The sequence below is a fragment of the Cetorhinus maximus genome, chromosome 25 (genome assembly GCF_964194155.1).
Source record: "Cetorhinus maximus chromosome 25, sCetMax3.hap1.1, whole genome shotgun sequence".
Lineage (NCBI taxonomy): Eukaryota > Metazoa > Chordata > Chondrichthyes > Lamniformes > Cetorhinidae > Cetorhinus > Cetorhinus maximus.
The window spans coordinates 31,895,793-31,917,276 of NC_135903.1; the positions used below are offsets into that span (position 1 = coordinate 31,895,793).

Here is a 21,484-nt window from a genome sequence, read left to right on the forward strand (position 1 = left end):
TATTTTTTCAATCTAGGGTTTTGAGATACAATATTGAGTATAATGAGACTGCCACCACCTTCCTTCAAGTGAAGCTTTTAAAAAAGTGCTTCAGTCTATATTAATAGTTCAACATCTGCATTTGAAAGCAGTTCTCCAAAAGTGAAAGGCAACTTTAGATTGTTGGTCTAGATTCAATGTGATGCAAAGTACACTCGGTACCTCAATAAAATATTTGTTTGCCAATTCAGGTTATGCTTGGATCAGGGTTAATAGTGGATTTTGATTTATTAGTGGCATTATATAGCCTCTTATTTTCATAATGTATTCCGATCAGAGGGTTATTTATAACATTGTTGGCAGGCTTCCAAGAAATTACAGGTGAGTTTTTTCCACTCCTTGCCCCCACAACTGGCCAACATTCTATGGGCTTTATATTTCATGTAATGAACTAAGATATTGGTATAGATCCTAGAGGTCATCTTACCTAAGACCAATCTATGGTTTGATGCCATATCCTAATTTAATAATGATTTCACCAACTTAACTGAGCTGTTACTAAGCAACCGCGAGTTGCCAACTTTGACATTTCCTGTTATACCTGAAGTTCCTGAAAGGAATTTAACATTCAGATTGTGCTAGAAGTATAGAACATACAAAAATTAATTTGATGTTACCTCCACCTATAAAGTAGGACCAATTATGCAATACATTTTTGCTGTTTTGAATTTTTGGAAAAAGGAGAACTGATACAATTAAAGAGTAGTTGTGGGGGGTTTGAAGGTTTTAATGCATTTGTTTTCTACTTTCTACTGTTATGTGGTGGACACACTAGAGGTAATGCGTGTGACAGAGTAGCTGACTTCAGGTCTGAATGCAAATAATATGTCACTTTATTAGAATTAAATGAATGTACACAACATTTGAAATTACTATTACAACTAAACAGTTTAAAGTGCTTTGAGGACTTCATATTATACAAAAAGAAGAAAGGTAAGATTTGATTTTGAGTCCCAGATGTTGCTTGATTTTCTTGGATGCAGTGCTGGCTGGATTGCGTAATGGAACATTGTGTGATGGATTATAGCACCGATCAATATCATCATTCCCGGTGGAACAGCATTCAGACATCCAATTATGAAATGGCATTGAAGCAGCTACAATGAAGTTTGCAGCCTTACAAAGCCATTCTTGCCCAGGCACGGAGGCCAGGCAATGGACGACAGCAGTCAGAGTGAAATTGCAGTTGAATATCAGGAGATATAAAGGACAAAGCAGTCCTCTTTATTGGGACCCTATCCACCACCTTAAACATTCATTCCCTTCACCATTGATGCACAATAGCAGCAGTGTGTACTATCTACAAGATGCACTGCAGCAACTCGTCAAGCCTCCTTTGACAACACCTTCCAAATCCATGACCTCTAACACCTAGAAGGACAAGAGTAGCAGAGGCATGGGAACATCACCACCTACAAGCTCCGCTCCAAGCAACGCACCATCCTGACTTGGAAATATATCACTATTCCTTCATTGCTGCTAGGTCAAAATCCTGGAGCTCCCTTCCAAACAGCTTTGTGGGTGTCTCCATATTACATGGACTGCAGCGGTTCAATTGTATCCAAAGGATTAGAGTATTCTGTTTTTAATTTGATTCCCCATTTACTATTCTTTACTCTCTTGGTCAACTCCAGATTGCTCTTCCTATGCTAAATGAGACCAAGCTGAGTGAGCAACAGACTCTCACGCCTTTCTTTGCTGCTGTGTGTGTGCCAGTCACTGGTGCCAGCTTTCTCCACTGATCACACTCAGCTGCATGAAGTGTGCACCTGGGTCACTATATTATTGCTAAAAGCACATTACTTAACCCTATGCCCTCACCTTTTCAAGTTGCTGCTTTAAGAGCATAGCTAGCTCATACTGGGACTCAGCAGCCAAGTCTGTCTATTGTTCTAAAATAGGCCCACAGTTTGTTCCGCCACATTAAGGAACAAGGTAACTAACTAGACAGTTACTCGTTAAGAAATACATAATTTCTCTGCATATTTTTACATCTTTTTGCACACTAAAATGTTGAAACTCAATTGAAAATAATATCTAGAAACTAATAAAAAAAAATACAAATGTCCCAAAAATCTGAAATAAAAAACAGAGACAACACAGAAAAATAAGCAGGAAAACCAGACAGTTCATCAGCATCAGAAAAGAGAATTGCGTTTAACATTTCGTTGAACTGAATCTCTGTCTGTCTGCTTCTCTCTGGGTTTTCACTCTGTCTGTCTCACACATCTCTTCCTGTTACTCTCTCTCTCTTCTCTTTTCAGATGTTGAAAGAGCTGCTGTTCAGTTCCAGTATTTCCTGTGTTTTCTTTTTTAAACACTCAACAGTGCTGGGAAGTTCATAAAGATATTTCCAAGTTTTGTAACTTCCGAGATCTATAGGAGCTTCTTTCCCTCGCGGTTTACAATTTGAGAGACACAGTACGGGACAAATGCCACGGCCGCCAGAGGCACTGCAGCACTTTTACAGAAAGACAGTAAGTAAAAGAGGAATTCTCTCTGTGTCGGGGGCTTCATGGAGTCAAACAGGTGCAGGATGATCAAGGACGTCACCATGCAACTTAGTCTGAAGTTGAACTGCTGGCTTCTCTTTCCTTTGCAGCTTTCTGCATACATGGGGGAGTTGAGAGCTAATCCCAATCCAAACAGGGCTCCCATGTTCCTGACCAGACCAGCGAAGGGAGTGCTGTCAATGTGGACCCATTCTGCTCGGGCGCACCATCTCTGGGCTTTCTCCACGGACCACAGCAGATCCACTCCCACCAATTTCAACAGCAGGTAAAAGCCCAGAGCGAAGGAAAACAGGGAGAGGGTGATCTTCAGATACTGCTTGAAGGTTACATTGTAGATTGCATTAATCCGATCAAACACTTCGGCCACAGCCAATCCTATGTATGAAAATTTACAATTAATATTTCAGATATTTATATCATTGGTAGAGAGATAGCATATATGTATGTACAATATAAATGTGGGCCAATAGCAGAGTCACTTTATGAGGATCTATTGTAGTGTATTTGAAATATAAATCATCATTATTTTAATACAATTTTCCATCTCACCGTGACCTTCTCAAGGGGAATTAGGGATGGGCAATGAATGATGGCCTAGCCAACGAAGCCCACATCCCGTGAACAAAAACAAACAGCTTCAATGCTGTGTTTTTGTTTTCAATGCAGAAGAGCTTTCAATGATTTAGAGGACCTGGAGGTAGAAATTCATCTGGAGTGGTGGCGTAAAATGGGCAATTTCAGATTAGTCCCCCGATATACACAGCACCTGCTATTCATTTCCATTGAGTCCAGAGTCACTAAAGTTATCCTTATTGGAAAGTGTCAGTTTTAGACACTGTAACCAAATAGTTATTGAATCAATTATGCTTTAATTCCTTGAGAATTGAGTTATGTAGACTATCGCCAATGGGAACAGAAGTTCAAATTAATGCAAGTGAAATCAATGCACAATTAAGAGTTTTTATTGTTATATTTTCAATTGAAAGAAGGAATCCTGACCTGAAATAACCCCCAAGATGACCTGATGTGGGAAGTGAGCAGCCAGAAACACTCTGGATGCACAGACACAGACTTGAATCAGCCAGAACACTGTCCAAAGCAGTACATGGAGACACCTGGAAAATGAGAAGGTAATTATTGTACAGTTAATCAAAGAATGAGTCCATTACAATGAAAAGTCATGAGGGATTATGGCACCATTCATCCTTCATCCAACGAGCTAATATCCATCCATATGCATTTTTATCTATCTGTACTATAGATTAAACTATGTAGACGCTATTGGAAAAACTGTAGTTTAAGATCTTAACACCCAAGTACCTGCACCTACACTATCTTTATTTGAATCAACTTTATTACTGCTGTGGGGCAGTTCCTCAGTAAAAGAGATTCATCATTGAAATGAAAAGATAAGAATTAGCAAGGTAACTTCTTAGTATCAATCTTTTTTTTAAGTTTAATGCAGTTATTTATTGCAGTAAAGTTACACTAATATAAAGTTATATCAAAATGTATTGGGTTTTGTAACTTCCTGAGAATCAGCTCTCCCCCCAAAACTGGGGAGGTCAGAATGGACATAAATGTACACATGGTACAAGATCCCTAATCATAAATAGCATTTATGGGAATTCAAGTCAATCCACAGAACATTGTACTGAAACTACTTGCACATAAACATTTCTAAAACATTTATCAAGATCAGACACAACTTGATAAATGTGAGAGGATCTTGATAAATGTGAGAGTGTTGAGTTTAAATATAATTAACCTTTATGCATACACACCTACAGCACTGACATACAGAATTGCATACATGTTGAATTGCGTCCACACCTGACATAAAGAACTGCATTTTATGTGCACAAACCATATCAATCCAAACAAGCCTAATGTATTGAAGCAGTACTGTAGAAGCCTTGTATGTGCATATAATATTTTGAAATCTTACCATTTTTGGAAGCAGGGCTTCTTTTTTTGGAATCCAATTGTCAGGAATGCTGTGACCATCACATACCAGACACCAGATGAACCCATTGCATGGCCAGATGGACTTCCTGTCAAACACATCATATAAAGGCTCAATTATAAAATGGTGTTTTCTATTGCTAATCATTTAAATAATACTTTGTAATGCTTTTTAACACGTCCTTTCCTACTCCTGCACTATTACATCCGGTGTCCCCCAAGGATCTATTCTTGGTCCCTTCCTATCTGTCCCTTCATGACGAAAGCACAGTGTTGGTTTACACATCTACACTGACAACACCCAGCTCTACCTCCGCCTCCCCCCAACACCTCCATTGTCCCCAAATTGTCAGACTCCTCATCCAACATCCAGTACTGGATGAACAGTAACTTCCTCCAATTAAATATTGGGAAGACTGAAGCCGTTGTCTTTGCTCCCTGCTTCAAACTCCATTCCCTAGTTCCTAACATCACCTTTTTCCATGCAGATGCCTGAGACTAAACCAGACTGCTTGCAACTCTGGTGTCATATTTGACCCCAAGATGATTTTCCGGCCTCAAATCTGTACTGTGACTAAGACTGCCTATTTCCACCATCGTAACATCAGTGACTTCACGCTGCCTCAGCTTATCTGCTTCTGAAACCCTCAGTCATTTCCTTGCTACCTCCAGACTTGACCTATTCCAGCACACTAAGTTGTAATCCCACGTTGAGCCTCCATAAACTTAAGGTCATTCAAAACTCTCCTGCCCATATCCTTATTTGCACCAAATCTTGTTCACCTGTCACCCCTGAACTTGCTAGGGTTGCACTGGCTACCTATCAAGTGACGCCTAGAATTAAAAATTCTCATCCTTGTTTTCAAAACCCTCCATAACTTCACCCTTCTATCATTGTAATCTCCTCCAGCCCCACAATCCATTGAGATATCTGTGCTCATCTAATTTTAGCTTCTTGTGCACCCCTGACTTTAATCACTCCACCATTGGTGTTGGCCTTGCCTTCAGCTGCCTAGGTCTTAAACTGTGGAATTCCCTCCCTAAACCTCTTCGCTTCTCTCCCTCCATTTCTTCATTTAAGACCCTCCAAAATCTACCTCCTTGACCAAGCTTTTAGTCATCTGCCCTTATATTGCCCTATGTGGCTCAAATTTTGCTTAATAATGCTCCTGTGAAGCGCCTTGGGAGTTTTTAATCATGTTAAAGGTGCTATATAAATACAAGTTGTTGTAAAAGGTAAAGGCAAAAGGAACATATCCTGGAATTGCACCTTTTTTGAATTAAACAAAAGCACAGGGGGCAATTATTTCCTGGTGCATTCTCCATGGCAACAGTGTGACCAGAGTCAACTTGCCAAAGCCCTTATTTCTCATTCAGTATATATTGTTGCTCCCTTTGAAATTTGACAACCTTGCTTCTGTCCTGATGAGTGTAAGATGTAAAGTTTGGACAGGATGCCTCTTTTCTCCACAATTTTACTTTAGTTGCTAATATTGATATATGATCTTTGATTTACTTCCATTGCAGAATGCAATGTGATATTGGAGAAGGAAATTCGACAGCGAAAAGACGTCAAAAATAAAAATGATCAAGATTTAAAACGGCAACGTTTGTTGTTGTCTCTTTAATGCAATGAATTGCTAATACCTGGTCCTGTTTCACAAGTGATGGGAAACTGCTGCACCAAGGGAAGAGAGGAATTAGCATAAAACTGAGTCTCATGGACCCACCAGTAAGGTCTCTGCCCAAATAAGAACCTGGAAAAAAAAAAGGGAGATTGATTAATATGTGTCCAATATCCATTATGTGATTTTCTTACGTGTCCTCATTCTTTGCCAATTGTATTTAACTCTTCTAATAGGAAACTTCACCTACTGATACATGCAGGAAATGTGAACCATTGACTTATGATGAGTTAAAGGGGTCGGGTGCAGGGTGGCCAAGAAGCTCTGGAAGGCAGGACATTGGAATCAAATTCAGCAGATGTAAGTTGGAACTGAGCCACAAACTGGAACGCCCAGTTGAGATTTCCTAGCTCTTGCCAAGAGTTCAGTTAAAGTATGATGCCATACTTCATAAGGAAACAGGGAAGGAAAGAGTTTCCAAAACTATTACATTGATCTCAACCAGAGGTAAAATCTGATTAGAACCCTTCCAAGTTTGTTTCTTCTGGCTGCTGGGTTGACCTCTGTCTAAACACCTTGAAATGTGAACTAATACTTAAACATTCAAAGTTATGCTGAAATAATGATTCACCTAAAAAAAAATCCAAATTTTAAAAAATACCAGTAAGACATAAATATTAAACTTAAAAAATATTCATTAGCCTGAGCTAAGCCCAAGAAAAACATCCAGCAAAGGGGTTAAAGGAGGATTTATTATTTTAATATTATCTATAATTTATCTTGAAATATTCATAATTTTAAAATGGAAGAATATTTAATACAATTTGTATAAGAATAAATAATTCCCAGATAGTGCAGAGTGAGGCAGCTCCAATATGCTTTGCTGCAGCTTCAAATTTTGATAAAGTATGTCCTGAATCTCATGTCAACATTGGAAGATGCAGTGGTCAGAAGGGCCATGCACTTCCTGCAAAAAAAGTCAGTGGTTGCTCTATATTATCATTCCCACCACAAGATCCCCCCTGGCAGTTGGCCGGAGGTCAGTTGTCTGCCCACCTCTTTGCTCAAAAGAAACTGGGCTGTAGGCAGGTGAAGGTACAAGAAACTCAAGAAATAAACGCCTCAAAAATATTTTAAGTACAAACCTTGATCATTCTTTAAAAATTGAGATTGAAATAAAAAAATTTACTTGTCCTCAAGTCACAAGTCTCAGAACTTAAACAAGCAACTTGAGGTTATTTATAATAAGAAAGAAATAAAGAACACTTACATAGTGCTTTTCATGAGCAATGAATGTCACAAAGTGCATTCAAATCAACTTTTCATGTGTAGTCACTGTTGTAATGCAGGAAATGTGATGGCCAATTTGTGCTCAGAAATCTCCCACAAACAGCAATGTGGTAATGACCATATAATCTAATTTTTGTGATATTGATTGAGGAATAAACATTGGCCAGGACACTGGGGATAACTCCCCTGCTGTTCCTCAGAATAGTACCATGGAACATTTTACACACACTTGAGCAAGCTGATGGGGTATCGGTTTAACATCTCATCCATAAGGCACCATGTCTAATAGTTCAGTAGTCTCTCAGTACTGCACTGGACTGTCAGCCTGGGCTTTTGCACCCAAACCCTGGAGTAGGAATTGAGTCCAGAATCTTGTGACTTAACCTTGTGAGGCAACAATGCTACCAACTGAGCCACAGCTAAATAGTCTCAGTCTGCTGCTTGTCATGTATTATGGTCAATTCCATTGCTCTAATGATAGACCTTTAATAAAACTCCAGGGAGCTTTTCTGAACATACTTACCATTTAAAGATGAGGTTGAGCCAGTCTCCAATGACTGCCACCCAGATGAGTTTGATGCCCACTGCTTCACACAGGTGGAACCAGATGGGAAAGAAAACAAAGAAAGTGTTTCTCAGGTCGGCAGCAAAAGAGATAAAAGTGAACCAGCTCTGGGAGTCCTTGTAATTCAACTGTAGATACTGCACCAGTTCTACCCCTGAGCTGTGGAGCAGGTCCATTCCAGCGTCCATTCTCTGCACTTTCAGAAGTTGCTGCAGGTTTTCTTGGCTTGCGGTTTGGTTTCTGATTTTGCTTGTGGGGATTCAGGGTTTATATAGGAGATGAGAATGTTTTGCCATTTTGTTATCAATTTCATTAACAGCCAATAATCACAAAACTTTGAGCAAACCTAGGCAAACAATGTCAATGGCCTTTTTGGCAACAACACCTGCGTCATTGGTCTGACTTGAATGAAAATCCTAACGCAGGCAGGGATTCACAAGGCCAACCCTTGTGACAATATTGGAGCTCGACAAACCTCTAAAATTCATCATGAAAATGCGACAATCTCCGCTGCTTACATCATTCCTAAACTAAATAGAAGGGGCCGCACGTAGCAATAGGAAATTTGCTGACAATACTAAGTTATGCAGCCAGATGACTAGCGTAAGAGAGATTTGTATCATGCAAAAGGTTCTGCAGAAATTAAATGCACAAGATACACAATGACCAAGGAATTCTGATGTGAATAATGCTTATTAAAATAGAAAATATGAATTATTGGAAATGGGTAACAGGTTTTGGTATTAGAAGTAACTAATCAGTGTTGAATAATGGAGATTGTAAGGCTGACTGAAATGTTGTTTGGTTGCCTTCAGTCGATAGAAATTTTTCAAAGTCTTGTCTTCTTGATGTCTTACCTGTGCTTCATTACTTCCATGAGGAGTTTCAATGTAATTCACATTAGTTTCTTGCTTAATGGGCAAAATGGCCTGTCCTTATGCAATGGATTCTTATGAAGACACAAAGACTCGTGGCCACGACTGAAGAATGAGAAACCAACTTTCTCCTCCCCTAGAGTGTCTATTTAAAATAATATTGGCACACCTGAATATTGGATACTTGCTGTACCACAAACCAAATTGGCTGGGAGTGGTGACCTGTTTTCTATACCCAACTTCCAAGCTCTTTTCTCAGCATAGTATCTTTCAAAATAATCAAAGTTTGAGGTTTCATTGCATGTTTTCTGATGTTTCTCTGAAATAAGCATTTTTGTCAGACATCTCAGGAGCAAATTCAGAGAATGTTCTCCAAGACCTGTGTGAAAACTAAAGCAATAAGCAGTTTCAAAATGCTTTCTATTACATTGTTGATAGTTAAGTCACATACAGTTTTTTTTTCTAATCCGGCAATAGTAGAGCAATAGTATAATAGTCACCACCAAAAGTGACTTAGAGGTCACCAATCTGAACAGTGACAATTGAAAGGACATAGGCATAAGGTAAACCTTCCAAAGGCTTCTCAAAGGCACTTCATCACTAGCATCTATTTTGCTCTGAGCTGAAATAGTGTTTTTCTACTTTTGTTATCATTTCCACTGTCAGTCAATGATTACCACTTGAGCAATCCCAGTGAAAAACAGAGTCAATGTCCTTTCTACCAACAAGACCTGCGTCATTGCAACAACTAGGATTGAAGTCCTACGTATACCCTGATTCACAAGGACAGATCTCATGAAAGTCACCTGAATTGTCTACAGAAAACAAATTGAATTTTGAAGAGTTTTTTTAGGTATTAGTCAAATTTCAATTCAGCAACCAATTTATGAAATTATTTGAAATCTAATTGATTCTCTCACTATAATCTTCTCTGATTTACCACACATTGTTTCCAATAAGGAACACATAGGAAACATCTAATGTATCAATGATAAACAACCAAGTGTTTATCAATGACATTGAAGTTTCCATGGAATCAATGGAAAACACACTACTGACAGATCGTGGGAAGTCTTGAATGTTGGTGAACAAGAGGTTATGGGGAAAGACCATGTATTTTGCTTAGTATCACACAATTTTGTTTGGCTTATATATTTCTTTACAGATTAAGTCCAACATAATGTAACACAAACAGGGAGAATTCACTGGAATCTCAGTTAAACACAGTTCTTTTATCTGCATTCTTGTTGATGCACAGGAGCCTTTGAGAGTGTTGAAACACTGTTGTACAATTGTTCAGTTTTAAGTACATTTTCCTCAGACTTCTGATTCCTGATCAGTAGGATCAATCATTTTCATGCCCATATATTCACCTCCATATTTAGGTTAATCACCAGGAGATTAATGAGAATCAGTGTTTTGGGGTCAAGAGGCGAGTTAGAATCAGCATTTTTAAAAATAGTTTACCTCCGTTAAATAGAAAAATTATATATTTTAGCAACAAGTAGTGGGAACTTGGTCAGATAACCAAAATTGATCAACCAGAAACTAAAAGCTCAACCATCAGACTAATTAGAGAAACTTTCAATTATTTGCCAATTTCCATTATTCAAGATGTGTGTGGGCCTCCATTGTGGTAGATAGCTGAACTATGATCATAAAAACATAAGAAATAGGGGCACAAGTAGATCATACTGCCATTTGAGACTGCTCTGCCATTCAGTACAATCATGGCTGATATTTTGCTTCAACTCCACTTTTTCATCCACTCTCCATATCTCTTGATTCCCTCTGAGATCAAAAGTTTATCTATTTCAGCCTTAAATATATGCAACGATGGAGCATCCATAATCCTCTGGGATAAAGAATTCTAAAGATTTACTAACCTTCGAATGAAGAAACTTCTCCTCCTCTCAGACATAAATGATCAGTCCATTACCCCTAGACTGTTCCCCCTGTTCTAATTTCCCAGTCAGGGAAACCAACCCTGTCAAGACCCTTCAGACTCTTGTATGTTTCAATGAGATCTCCTCTTATTCCTCTAAATTCCAGAGACTATAGGCCCAATTTGCTCAGCCCCTCATCATAGGCCAACACTCTCATCTGAGGAACCAATCGAGTGAACCTTCACTCACACTTCTAAAAAAAATTCTACAATACTATTCTTACTAACAAAGTGAATAACCTCAAACTTCTCTACATTATACTCCAACTACCACCTTGTTGCCCACTCACTTAACCTGTCCATATCTCTTTTCAGCCTTTTTGTGTCCCCCTCACAGCTCGCATTTCCACCCAGCTTTGTATTGTCAACAAACTGGGATCCATTACTCTCGGTGTTGTCATTTAAGTCATTACTATTGATTGTAAATGGCTGAAGCCGCAGTACTGATTCTTCACTCCTTCTATTTGCTTTAATTAGATAGATAGGTCATTCTTCACAGACTAGGAAGGGTTTCTTTAGGTTCATTTTAAGCCATGCGGACTTCTTGTCCTGAAAGTTTTGAAGTATTTTACAGGATCTGTGCTTGTAACATGGTCAGTTCTATAATATGCTTTTTTTTTGTCAGCAATCCAACTTTGTTACAATGAATGAAATCAAAAGATGAGACAGAGTGCTGGTACATTTTTAGTATTATTTTAAATGTATCTTCAAGAGAAAATCTTAACTTTAAATGGGTTTTGCAATTTTAGACTTGGATTTTCTTTTATCCATTCGCAGGATGTGGACATCACTGGCAATGCCAGCAGTTATTGCCCATTCCCAATTGCACTTGGGATGATAGTGGTGAGCTACCTTCTCGCCAACTGTGTGGCTTGCTATGCCATTTCAGGGGGTAGCTCAGAGACAACCATATTTGCAGTGGGTATGGAATCACATAGAGCCCAGTCCAGGTAAGGAGGCAGAGCTCCTTCCCTAAAGGACATTAGTGAACCAGATGGGTTTTAATGATAATAGGTAGTTTAGTAGTCACCATTACAGAGATTAGCTTTTCATTCCAAATTCAGTTAATTAACTGAATATAAATTTCCCAGCTGCTGTGGTGAGACGTGAACTCGCGTTTCTGGATCATTAATCCAGGCCTCTGGATTACTAGTCCAGTATATAACCACTGTTCCCAGAATGTTCTGAATATTCTATAAATTACGCAGAATTGCAATTGTATTCTTAAAAATAAACCATATTCAATAACCTGGACATTAATGAACTGGTGTGGTTCTCTGTAGTCAATTAGAAGACTTAAAATTAATATATCACTAAATTATGATACAGGCGTATGTCAAATGAGGAGTGGCTGGTTTTTCCACACTTCATGCATTCAAATTTCTGACTCGGGAATAATATCTGGAAATCGTGAAAGTGCAAGATCAGTCTGGTGAGAAATGATTCCCAGCTAGCACAAGTGTTGGAATAGAACTCCAAATCAGTACTCTTCTTCTTCTTAGGCTGTCCCTTGAGGTTGAGGATGACTTGCTTCCACACTAAAAACGAGTTCTCAAGGGCAAAACATCTAGCTGGTGGGTGAGCATGTGCCCGAACCCGCCGAGCATAAAATGATGGGCGATGATGTCGGGCGAGCGTCGCGAAGACATTGAACACTCGCACGATATTTCAGTCGGTGTGCGCTGCCAGAGTCGGCAGTGTGTCCGCTGACAATTAAAGTCTATTAGGGCCATCAAAAAGTTACCATAAGACCATAAGACATAGGAGTAGAAATTAGGCCATTTGGCCCATCGAGTCTACTCCGCCATTCAATCATGGCTGATAAGTTTCTCAACTCCATTCTCCCGCCTTCTCCCCGTAACCTTTGATCCCCTTACCAATCAAGAACCTATCTATCTCAGTCTTAAATACACTCAATGACCTGGCCTCCACAGCCTTCTGTGGCAATGAATTCCATAGATTCACCACCCTCTGGCTAAAGAAGTTTCTCCTCATCTCTGTTCTAAAAGATCTTCCCTTTACTCTGAGGCTGTGTCCTTGGGTCTTAGTCTCTCCTACTAATGGAAACATTTTCCCCACGTCCACTCTATCCAGGCCTTTCAGTATTCTGTAAGTTTCAATCAGATCCCCCCTCATCCTTCTAAACTCCATCGAGTATAGTCCTCAAACGTTCCTCATATGTTAAGCCTTTCATTCCTGGGATCATTCTCATGAACCTCCTCTGGACCCTCTCCAAGTCAGCACATCCTTCCTGGGGCCCAAAATTGCTCACTATATTCTAAATGTGGTCTGACCAGAGCCTTATAAAGCCTCAGCAGCACATCCCTGCTTTTATATTCTAGTCCTCTCGAAATAAATGCCAACATTGCATTTGCCTTCCTAACTACCGACTCAACCTGCAAGTTAACCTTAAGAGAATCCTAGACTAGGACTCCCAAGTCCCTTTGCACTCCAGATTTCTGAATTCTCTCCCCATTTAGAAAATAGTCTATGCCTCTATTCTTCCTACCAAAGTGCATGACCTCACACTCCCCCACGTTGGATTCCATCTGCCACTTCTTTACCCATTCTCTTAACCTGTCCAAATCCTTCTGGAACCTCCCCACCTCCTCAATACTACCTGTCCCTCCACCTATCTTTGTATCATCTGCAAACTTAGCCAGGATGCCCTCAGTTCCTTCATCTAGATCATTAATGTATAAAGTGAAAAGTTGTGGTCCCAACACTGACCCCTGCGGAACTCCACTAGTCACCGGCCGCCATCCTGAGAAGGACCCCCTTATTCCCACTCTCTGCCTCCTGCCAGACAGCCAATATTCTATCCATGCTAGTACCTTGCCTCTAACACCATGGGCTCTTATCTTACTGAGCAGCCTCCTATGCGGCACCTTGTCAAAGGCCTTCTGGAAGTCCAAGTAGATAACATCCATTGGCTCTCCTTTGTCTAACCTACTCGTTACCTCCTCAAAGAATTCTAACAGATTTGTCAGGCATGACCTCCCCTTGATGAAACCGTGCTGACTTTGCCCTATTTTACCATGCAATTCCAAGTATTCTGAAATCTCATCCTTAATAATGGACTCTAAAATCTTACCAACGACCGAGGTCAAGCTAATCAGCCTGTAATTTCCCGTCTTTTGCCTCACTCCCTTCTTAAACAGGGGGGTTACATTAGCGATTTTCCAGTCCTCTGGGACCCTCCCTGACTCCAGTGATTCCTGAAAGATTGCCACTAACGCCTCCACTATCTCTTCAGCTATTTCCTTCAGAACTCTGGGGTGTAATCCATCTGGTCCAGGTGATTTATCCACCTTCAGGCCTTTCAGTTTCCTAGCACCTTCTCCTTGGTAATGGCCACCATACTCACCTCTGCCCCCTGACTCTCTTGAACTTTGGGGATGTCACTCGTGTCTTCCACTGTGAAGTCTGACGCAAAGTACTTTCGCCATTTCTTTGTTCCCCACTACTACTTCTCCAGCGTCATTTTCCAGCGGCCCAATGTCCACTTTTGCCTCTCTCTTACCCTTTATATATCTAAAAAACTCTTGCAATCTTCTTTTATACTACTGGCTAGTTTACCCTCATATTTAACCTTCTCCCTCCTTATTTCTTTTTTAGTTGTCCTCTGTTGGTCTTTGTAGGCTTCCCAATCCCCTGGTTTCGCATTGCTCTTCGCCGCATTGTATGCTTTCTCTTTAGCTTTTATGCTGTCCCTGACTTCCCTTGTCAGCCATGGTTGCCTCGTCCTCCCTTTAGTATGCTTCTTCTTCCTAGGGATGAATTTTTGCTGTGTCTCCCAAATTACTCCTAGAAACTCCTGCCATTGCTGTTCCACTGTCTTTCCTGCTAGGCTCATCTCCCAGTCAATTCTGGCCAGCTCCTCCCTCATGCCTCTGTAGTTGCCTTTATTCAACTGTAATACCGTTACATCTGATTTCAGCTTTTTCCTCTCAAATTGCAGGGTAAATTCTATCATATTATGGTCACTTCCTCCTAAGGGTTCCTTCACCTTAAGCTCCCTTATCAAATCTGCCTCATTACTTAAAACTCATTAATTAAAAGAAATTTTTCGCTGCCTTACGGTTGACAGGCAGGTGAAAAGACCGAGCGGCCTTTGCACTTTTTTTAGAAGCCTCATCCACGGGCGGGATGAGATTTCCAAAAGCAAACAAAAATAAAATTAAAATTTTAAAATTGAATTCATAACACGTCCCTGCTCATGTGAGAGTCATATGAGGGGGCCAGGTTTTATAACATTTATAAAGTCTTTACTTTTTTAAAAATCTGTTCGTCTTCCTGAAGCAGCTTTTGTGCCTCAGGGAGATTTGCAAGCGCTCACTCGCGCACGTGCACGCAGGTCACGCTCGTCCTGCTCGCACTCCACCACACCCCACCCCACCCCCCCACTACCCCCACCCCCACACAGGCAGCGCTGAGCACTGAAGCTTACGTTTCACCCTGGGGAGCATGAAATCGCGGTCCGGCCCCGATCGCGACGGCAGTCGGCATCCTGACCGCCCCCGCTGAGCCCGCCCGACAAGGGCAAGATTCTGCCCCAAGGTGACTGAAGACTCCAATGCGTGACCTCCACTCTCTGTCTCAGGTGGGGCAGACGGTGGTAGGGGGGAAATGGGCTGCCCTGGTTGCCACGTGCTCCTTTCGCTATTGACGTAGCCCTTGGCGACGAGACGACTAGACTAGAATTTTCTAATGGTGGCAACCCTGTGATGGCATGACGCCGCTCTTTTTACAGGTCGGCCATACAGATAGTATGATATTTTTCTCTCAATGTTTCAATCGATCATTAGTTGATTCTTCTTCAGTTCCCTGCCCAAGGGAAGGTCCGACCTACAGTGCCACGACCTCTACCACAGGTAGGGCAAGGAGGCAGGTCCCGAATCCACACCAGCCAGAACAGAGACCGAACCCCTTGCTGTTGGCACCAGTCTGATCCACACCAGGGCCTGAATTTTTCCTGCGTCGGGTGGGCTGGGCGGGAGTGGTCGCAGAGCTGACCGCCGCCCGCGATTGGCTCGGCACCGTGATTTCATGCAGAAGGGCCAATGAAATCCCGCCCTGCGTGGATCGCGAGTGGTAGCGCTGCCTGTGCGGGCGGAGAGGAGGAGGGAGAGTCAGGCTCTTTCATGCATGCGCGCGAAAAGGGCGCTTCAATCTCCCCGAGGCACGGAACTACCTCAGGGAGATTGAAGCGCTTTATGAAGAAATTAAAAACATTAAAAATTTAATGAAACATGTGCCCCCCATGTGACTGTGTCACATGAGATGGGGGCATGTTTTTATTTTTCAAAAAAAGTTTTTATTCAATTTGTAAAAGCTTTAGGAAACCTCATCCTGCTCGTGGATGAGGTTTCCTAAAAAAACTTAAAGGCCGTTTGGCCTTTTCACCATTAGGTTGGATAGGCAGCATAACTTCCAAGTGAATGAGGTTGCTAATGGCCTTAACAGGCCTTTTAATTTTTGGCAGGTGTGCAGCCGACTCTGGCGCACACCCACCGAACGAAACATCGCGAGACTGCGCGATGATGTCAGGACACATGGCCGATGTCATCGCGTGTCATTTTACATCCTGGCATGTCGGGCCCTCCCCCGCACACCGAATGTAAAATCCTGGCCAAGCTGTTTAGCCAACTAAGCGAACTGGACCCCCCAAGCCTTCTGAGTTGCTATGGCAACATACACTTTTACATGCATGTTGTAGTCCAGAGCTATGAATAGCAATGGTAGAGGCTCCAATTTTCTTTCTGTCACATGGCTGACCAGGAATCTCTCTCACTTTTACCACCTGCTTTTGATGTACATTGGAAGGATTTTCAGGTTGATACCCAACCTGTCTGGTTGGATTTTGAACACTCCTTCTTTGGCTATCGAGTCCATCTCTGGGATTTAAATCTGAGGCTTCTGGCTCAGAGGCAGGCACACTATCCACTGCATCTCAAAACCTAGCTAATACAGAGGGAAACCCTTTAATTTAGTACAGCGGGGGTCCAGGGCTCTGTTGACGGTGGGGTGGGGATGGAAATAGGGGAAAATGGAAGGAAAAACATTGGGGTACAGTCACATAGCTTTCAAAATACAGATTCATAATTAAAAAAAAAAAGATTTGGGAGAAAGTCAATTACTTTGAGTATTGCTCTGTATTCAATCAGGCCAGTCAACAATTTGGTGTGTGCTTGGCTGAACCATCTTTCAATAACTACTGGAAAACAAACTTGTGGTTAATTTCCTCCTATTGATAATTTTAGAAAGAAAATTGGCAGGTGTTGAAGATGAGATTGTGGGATGTGTACATTGGAGCGATGGATGATCCTTTCTGGACTTTCAGTCCAGTCTAACCTTTTCCATAAGTTTTCCTGTTGACTGTTCCCTTTCACACAGTGAATTTTTCAGTAAAGTTATCAAGAGTAGGGATTTTGTTCCAACCCCTGCCTCCCCGCCCCTCCAACATGGGACTGGCACTAGCAATAAAACAGGCAATAAATATTAATTATTACAAATAAGGGGGTAGACCTAGTTTTGCACACAATCATTTATCTGGGTACAAATTGCACTTAAAATTGTGCTGTTTTCCAAAATCACGCTATGGTTCAAGTCTCTGCTCAAACTTATTTGCATAATTATTTGCATATTCACGAACATAGAGGGCGGAATTTTCCATTTTTGAAACTAAGTGCGATGGCGGGCGGGCGTATCCTGCAGCTTGGAATGATGGGAAATCGCGCCTGATTCTGTGCTTGGAAGCTCATTAATTATGTACAGACAAGTATCTCTACATCACCTGGAGGATCAGGAGCTGATCCATCTGCCCCGATGTTACCTGGTGGGATCGGAGGTCAGGGCGCCATATTTAAATGCCACCGAGCACACACATCTCACTCTCTCCAGCCCACTTGTCTCCAGGACATGCGCAGAGATGTCTTCCACCCAGGAGAAGAAGACTGCAAGCCAAAAGGAGAGGGCAGCACCCACCAGGCCGCCGAGGCCTTGATCAGAGGAGTGCGGGTGCATAGGGATGTCCTGAATCCCAGGGACAGTTCCAGGAAGCACACCAGCCTCAACTCTCCGGCCTGGAAGGCCGTCATAAAGGAGGTCAGCGTGGCAGGCAGCTGCACCTGAAACAAAATCCAGTGCAGGAGGGGGATGAATGATCTCATCCTCTCCGCCAGGGTAAGTCACCCTTCATCCACCTCCAATATCAAATTCTAATCATGGCATCTTGTACACTCTAAGGGCTACTCCCTTCGGGGATCTCACACAACCGTTTAGCATGGGACACATCACCACCGATTGACTAATGGAACATTTCACATCGCCACCAATCCATCTATCATGCAGTTCACTCTCCATCCTCAGACCTGGTGAGGAGGGCTCACCACACATAGGGGGCATGCATCTTTTCCAACTTATGCTCCATCCCTTCTCATCACTTGCCTATATTTTGTCTTCATCCAAGGCAAGCTTGCTGACAACAGGTGGGAAAGAGCTCAGACCGGGGCGGGGTGTGGAGTGGGGCGGTGGGGGGGGGAGGGGGCGATGATGGGGCATGCCGGGCATTTCCCTCAGTGTGTTCGAGGAGGCTGCAGCTGAGGTTGCTGGGGAGGACCAGGATCGTTCCTGTGGGGAAGAGGAGATCAGGTTGTCTCAGCAATCTAGTACAGATCGGTTCGTCACATCCTGACAATCACACTGAGTGACATGCAATCTTATACATTTCATGCTCATCAACTAAAGCTCTATTCTCTATCAGACAGGCACCAGCAGGTTGAGGCCCACGAGGATGCCCACCATAAAACCCAGCCCCCAGACAACGTCCAAAGAGGAAGTTGAGGAAGAACTGTCACAGCGCTCACGCGCACCCATGACCAGCGCAGAGGCACACACCTCAGTGGGGTGTAGCTCTAGATTGGTCTCGGACTCACCTACTGGGGAACACCTTACTGACATGTCTTCACAGCAGTCAGAGGCAGGGACAGGCCAGGTCTCTGGCACTCGGAGGGCTCAGATACTAGCCACCCACTCAGGCCAAGACAGATGATGAGCCTCTGAGCGGCCGCCTACTCAATGCTGGAGATTCAACAACAGAAGGCGGAACATCAGGCAGCGATCTGGCAGTCACTCAGCAGATTAGAGTGAAGGATAGAGGAGTCCGTCCATGGCCTGTCTGGTGTCGTGGCTCCGACATGCCAGCACCTCGAGGTCACCATGGGAAAGTTGACAACCACCAATGGAGACCTTGATCCAGCAGGTTTTGCTGGATTTGCACTCGGCCCTGGACACCATGGCCACACACCCTGATGGGCACTATCACAATGTAGACAACAGTGGGACAAGGCACCTCAACCTCCATCCAGGTGCACCTTCTCCTCAAGGGCAGGGCACTTGGGCACCCACAGGGAGGATGACTGTCAGCCGGACAATCCTGGGGCCTCCTCTCAGGACACTCCAAGGGTGTCCAGCCGCTCAGGGACCCCTCTGCCTGTGACCCCATCCACTCCAGCTGCTCAGACTGAGGAAGGTGCATCTGCTTCTGAGCAAGTGATCCTTATCAGGCCAGGTCCCTTCAGGTTTTGGGCCATAGAAACACAGAAAAATAGAAACTAGGAGCAGGAGTAGGCCATTCGGCCCTTCGAGCCTGCTCCGCCATTCATTATGATCATGGCTGATCATCCAACTCAATAGCCTGCTCCCGCTTTCTCCCCATACCCTTTGATCCCTTTTGCCCCAAGAGCTATATCTAACTCCTTCTTGAAAACATACAATGTTTTGGTCTCAACTGCTTTCTGTGGTAATGAATTCCACAGGCTCACCATTCTCTGGGCAAAGAAATTTCTCCTCATCTCAGTCCTAAATGGTCTACCCCGTATCCTCAGACTGTGACCCCTGGTTCTGGACTCCCCCACCATCGGGAACATCCTTCCTGCATCTACCCTGTCTAGTCCTGTTAGAATTTTATAGGCTTCTATGAGATCCACTAGAGAACATCCACCAAGGTCATCGCAGACATCAGGGTGTAGTAGTCAGCTGGCTATTTCCACCTCTGCTGTGGATGTCGGGGCTGCACCCAGGCATAGTGGTAGGTTTAGGAAAATTAAGAAATTTTGAAATCACTTTTGGGTCATGGGTGTGATATCACTGTAAAAATATTGCAATTTTGTAAATACATTTGATGTTATTGTGAATGGCTGGGTCAACTTAAGGCATTGTGATTATGTACATATGAATCCTCTTATCTTGAGCTTTAGCCATCCTCCCACTCAGTGATGGTCTCCCTCTGTGAGATTCACATTCATGTGATATCAACCTCGCTGAAGATAGTTTCTGCACCCTTGTGTGATTCAGGGAGATATGTTAAAATCTTTACCAGTAGTGTGTGATTTATGCGCTTCTAACCCTTCTCACAGAAAACCATTGTGTGAGGGCAGTACATCAGCCTTGAGTGATTAGTGGCACTTGTGTGTCCTAAGTGATAGTGGAAAAGGACAAGACATGGACGGAAGGAGGAGATCCCTAACCATGTCCTCAACTCACTTGTCCGCTGTAGTTTCTTAATTATGTGATGAGGGCTGCTTCAAGTCACTTCTCACATTGCTCTCGTTATTGAGTGGACTCTCACTTCCCAAAGTGAGGGCATACAGAGGGCAACGCAGACCTTTCTGGAGATCATGGCCTGGTAAATCATGAGGCCAGAAGGTGCTGGACTCATTCTTAAATCGATTGGTTGGAAATCCCTTGAGATGAAAGGGAATGGCATTGAGGGCCAGGAGGACTGTGGCCATCTCTCCAGGCCTTCACTTTGCTCCTCCTGAAATCTGGCAGCGATTAAAGTGTCACAGGCATGCCTCCCACACCTTCTATGGCGCCGTCACCTTCAAGTTGACTCTCATCATCTTCTGAGGTTCCTGGGCCTCCTGCTCTTCATCCTCCACAAAATACTTTCATTTCATCCTCTGGCAAGGGATCATCTCTTTGCAGTGCCAGGCTGTGATGCAACAGACAGCGATGATGCATGAAACCCTATCGGGACTGTCCTGTAGTGCACCACCTGAGTGGTCCAAATATCTGAAGCGCATCTTCAGAATCCCAATGGTTCGCTCTGCTAGGGAGCATGTGGCCCAGTGAGCAGTGTTGTACCTCTCCTCGGAATGAGGGCGACGCACCGGTGTCATCAGTCAGCATTTCAGTGGGTACCCCTTATCCCCAAGCAGCCATTCCTTACAGATGTTCAGGCCCATCAAAAATCTCAGGCACTTGGGAGTGATTCAGGATGTAGGAGTCATGGCAACTCCCAGGGTACCGTGCACAAACGTGCAGAATGCGCTTCCGGTGATCACACACCAGTGGTACATTGATGGAATACTAGCCTTTGCGGTTTATAAACATGAGGGCCTGCTGCCATAGAGCCCGTATAGCCACATGGGTATGGTTGATCGCATCCTGCACTCTTGGGAAGCCTGAGATGGCAGCGAAGCCGGTGAATCTCACGTCCTAGCTAACTTCATCCAGAGAAAACCTCAGATAGTGATGTGCCTTGCTGTAGAGGACATCTGTTACCTCTTTCATGTATCTATGTGTTGTGGATTGCAAGATGCCGCACAGGCCCCCTGCAACAATCCACAGGCAAAGAAATTGAGTGCGGCAGTCACCTTCAA

General features: G+C 43.0%; 1 protein-coding gene across 1 annotated transcript; it reads right to left on the bottom strand.

Annotated features, from left to right (window-relative positions):
* Window positions 1-842: 842 nt before the first annotated feature.
* Window positions 843-8,253, bottom strand: LOC144668023 (glucose-6-phosphatase catalytic subunit 1-like). The gene is made up of 5 exons (XM_078529737.1): window positions 7,956-8,253; window positions 6,165-6,274; window positions 4,501-4,606; window positions 3,552-3,667; window positions 843-2,927 (listed from the first exon to the last, which is right to left on the bottom strand). Exons 1-5 carry the CDS (start codon window positions 8,183-8,185, stop codon window positions 2,416-2,418), a joined length of 1,074 nt encoding a protein of 357 aa, XP_078385863.1. The 5' UTR covers window positions 8,186-8,253; the 3' UTR covers window positions 843-2,415.
* Between the last annotated feature and the right edge of the window lie 13,231 nt (window positions 8,254-21,484).

Excerpts from the sequence above, each read along its gene's own strand:
- LOC144668023 (XM_078529737.1), bottom strand. The coding sequence starts at position 8,185 with ATGGACGCTGGAATGGACCTGCTCCACAGCTCAGGGGTAGAACTGGTG. Across the intron at positions 6,275-7,955 it reads CTCAACCTCATCTTTAAATG|GTTCTTATTTGGGCAGAGAC; the intron begins GTAAGTATGTTC and ends TTTTTTTTCCAG. Across the intron at positions 4,607-6,164 it reads CACTTGTGAAACAGGACCAG|GAAGTCCATCTGGCCATGCA; the intron begins GTATTAGCAATT and ends TGTGTTTGACAG.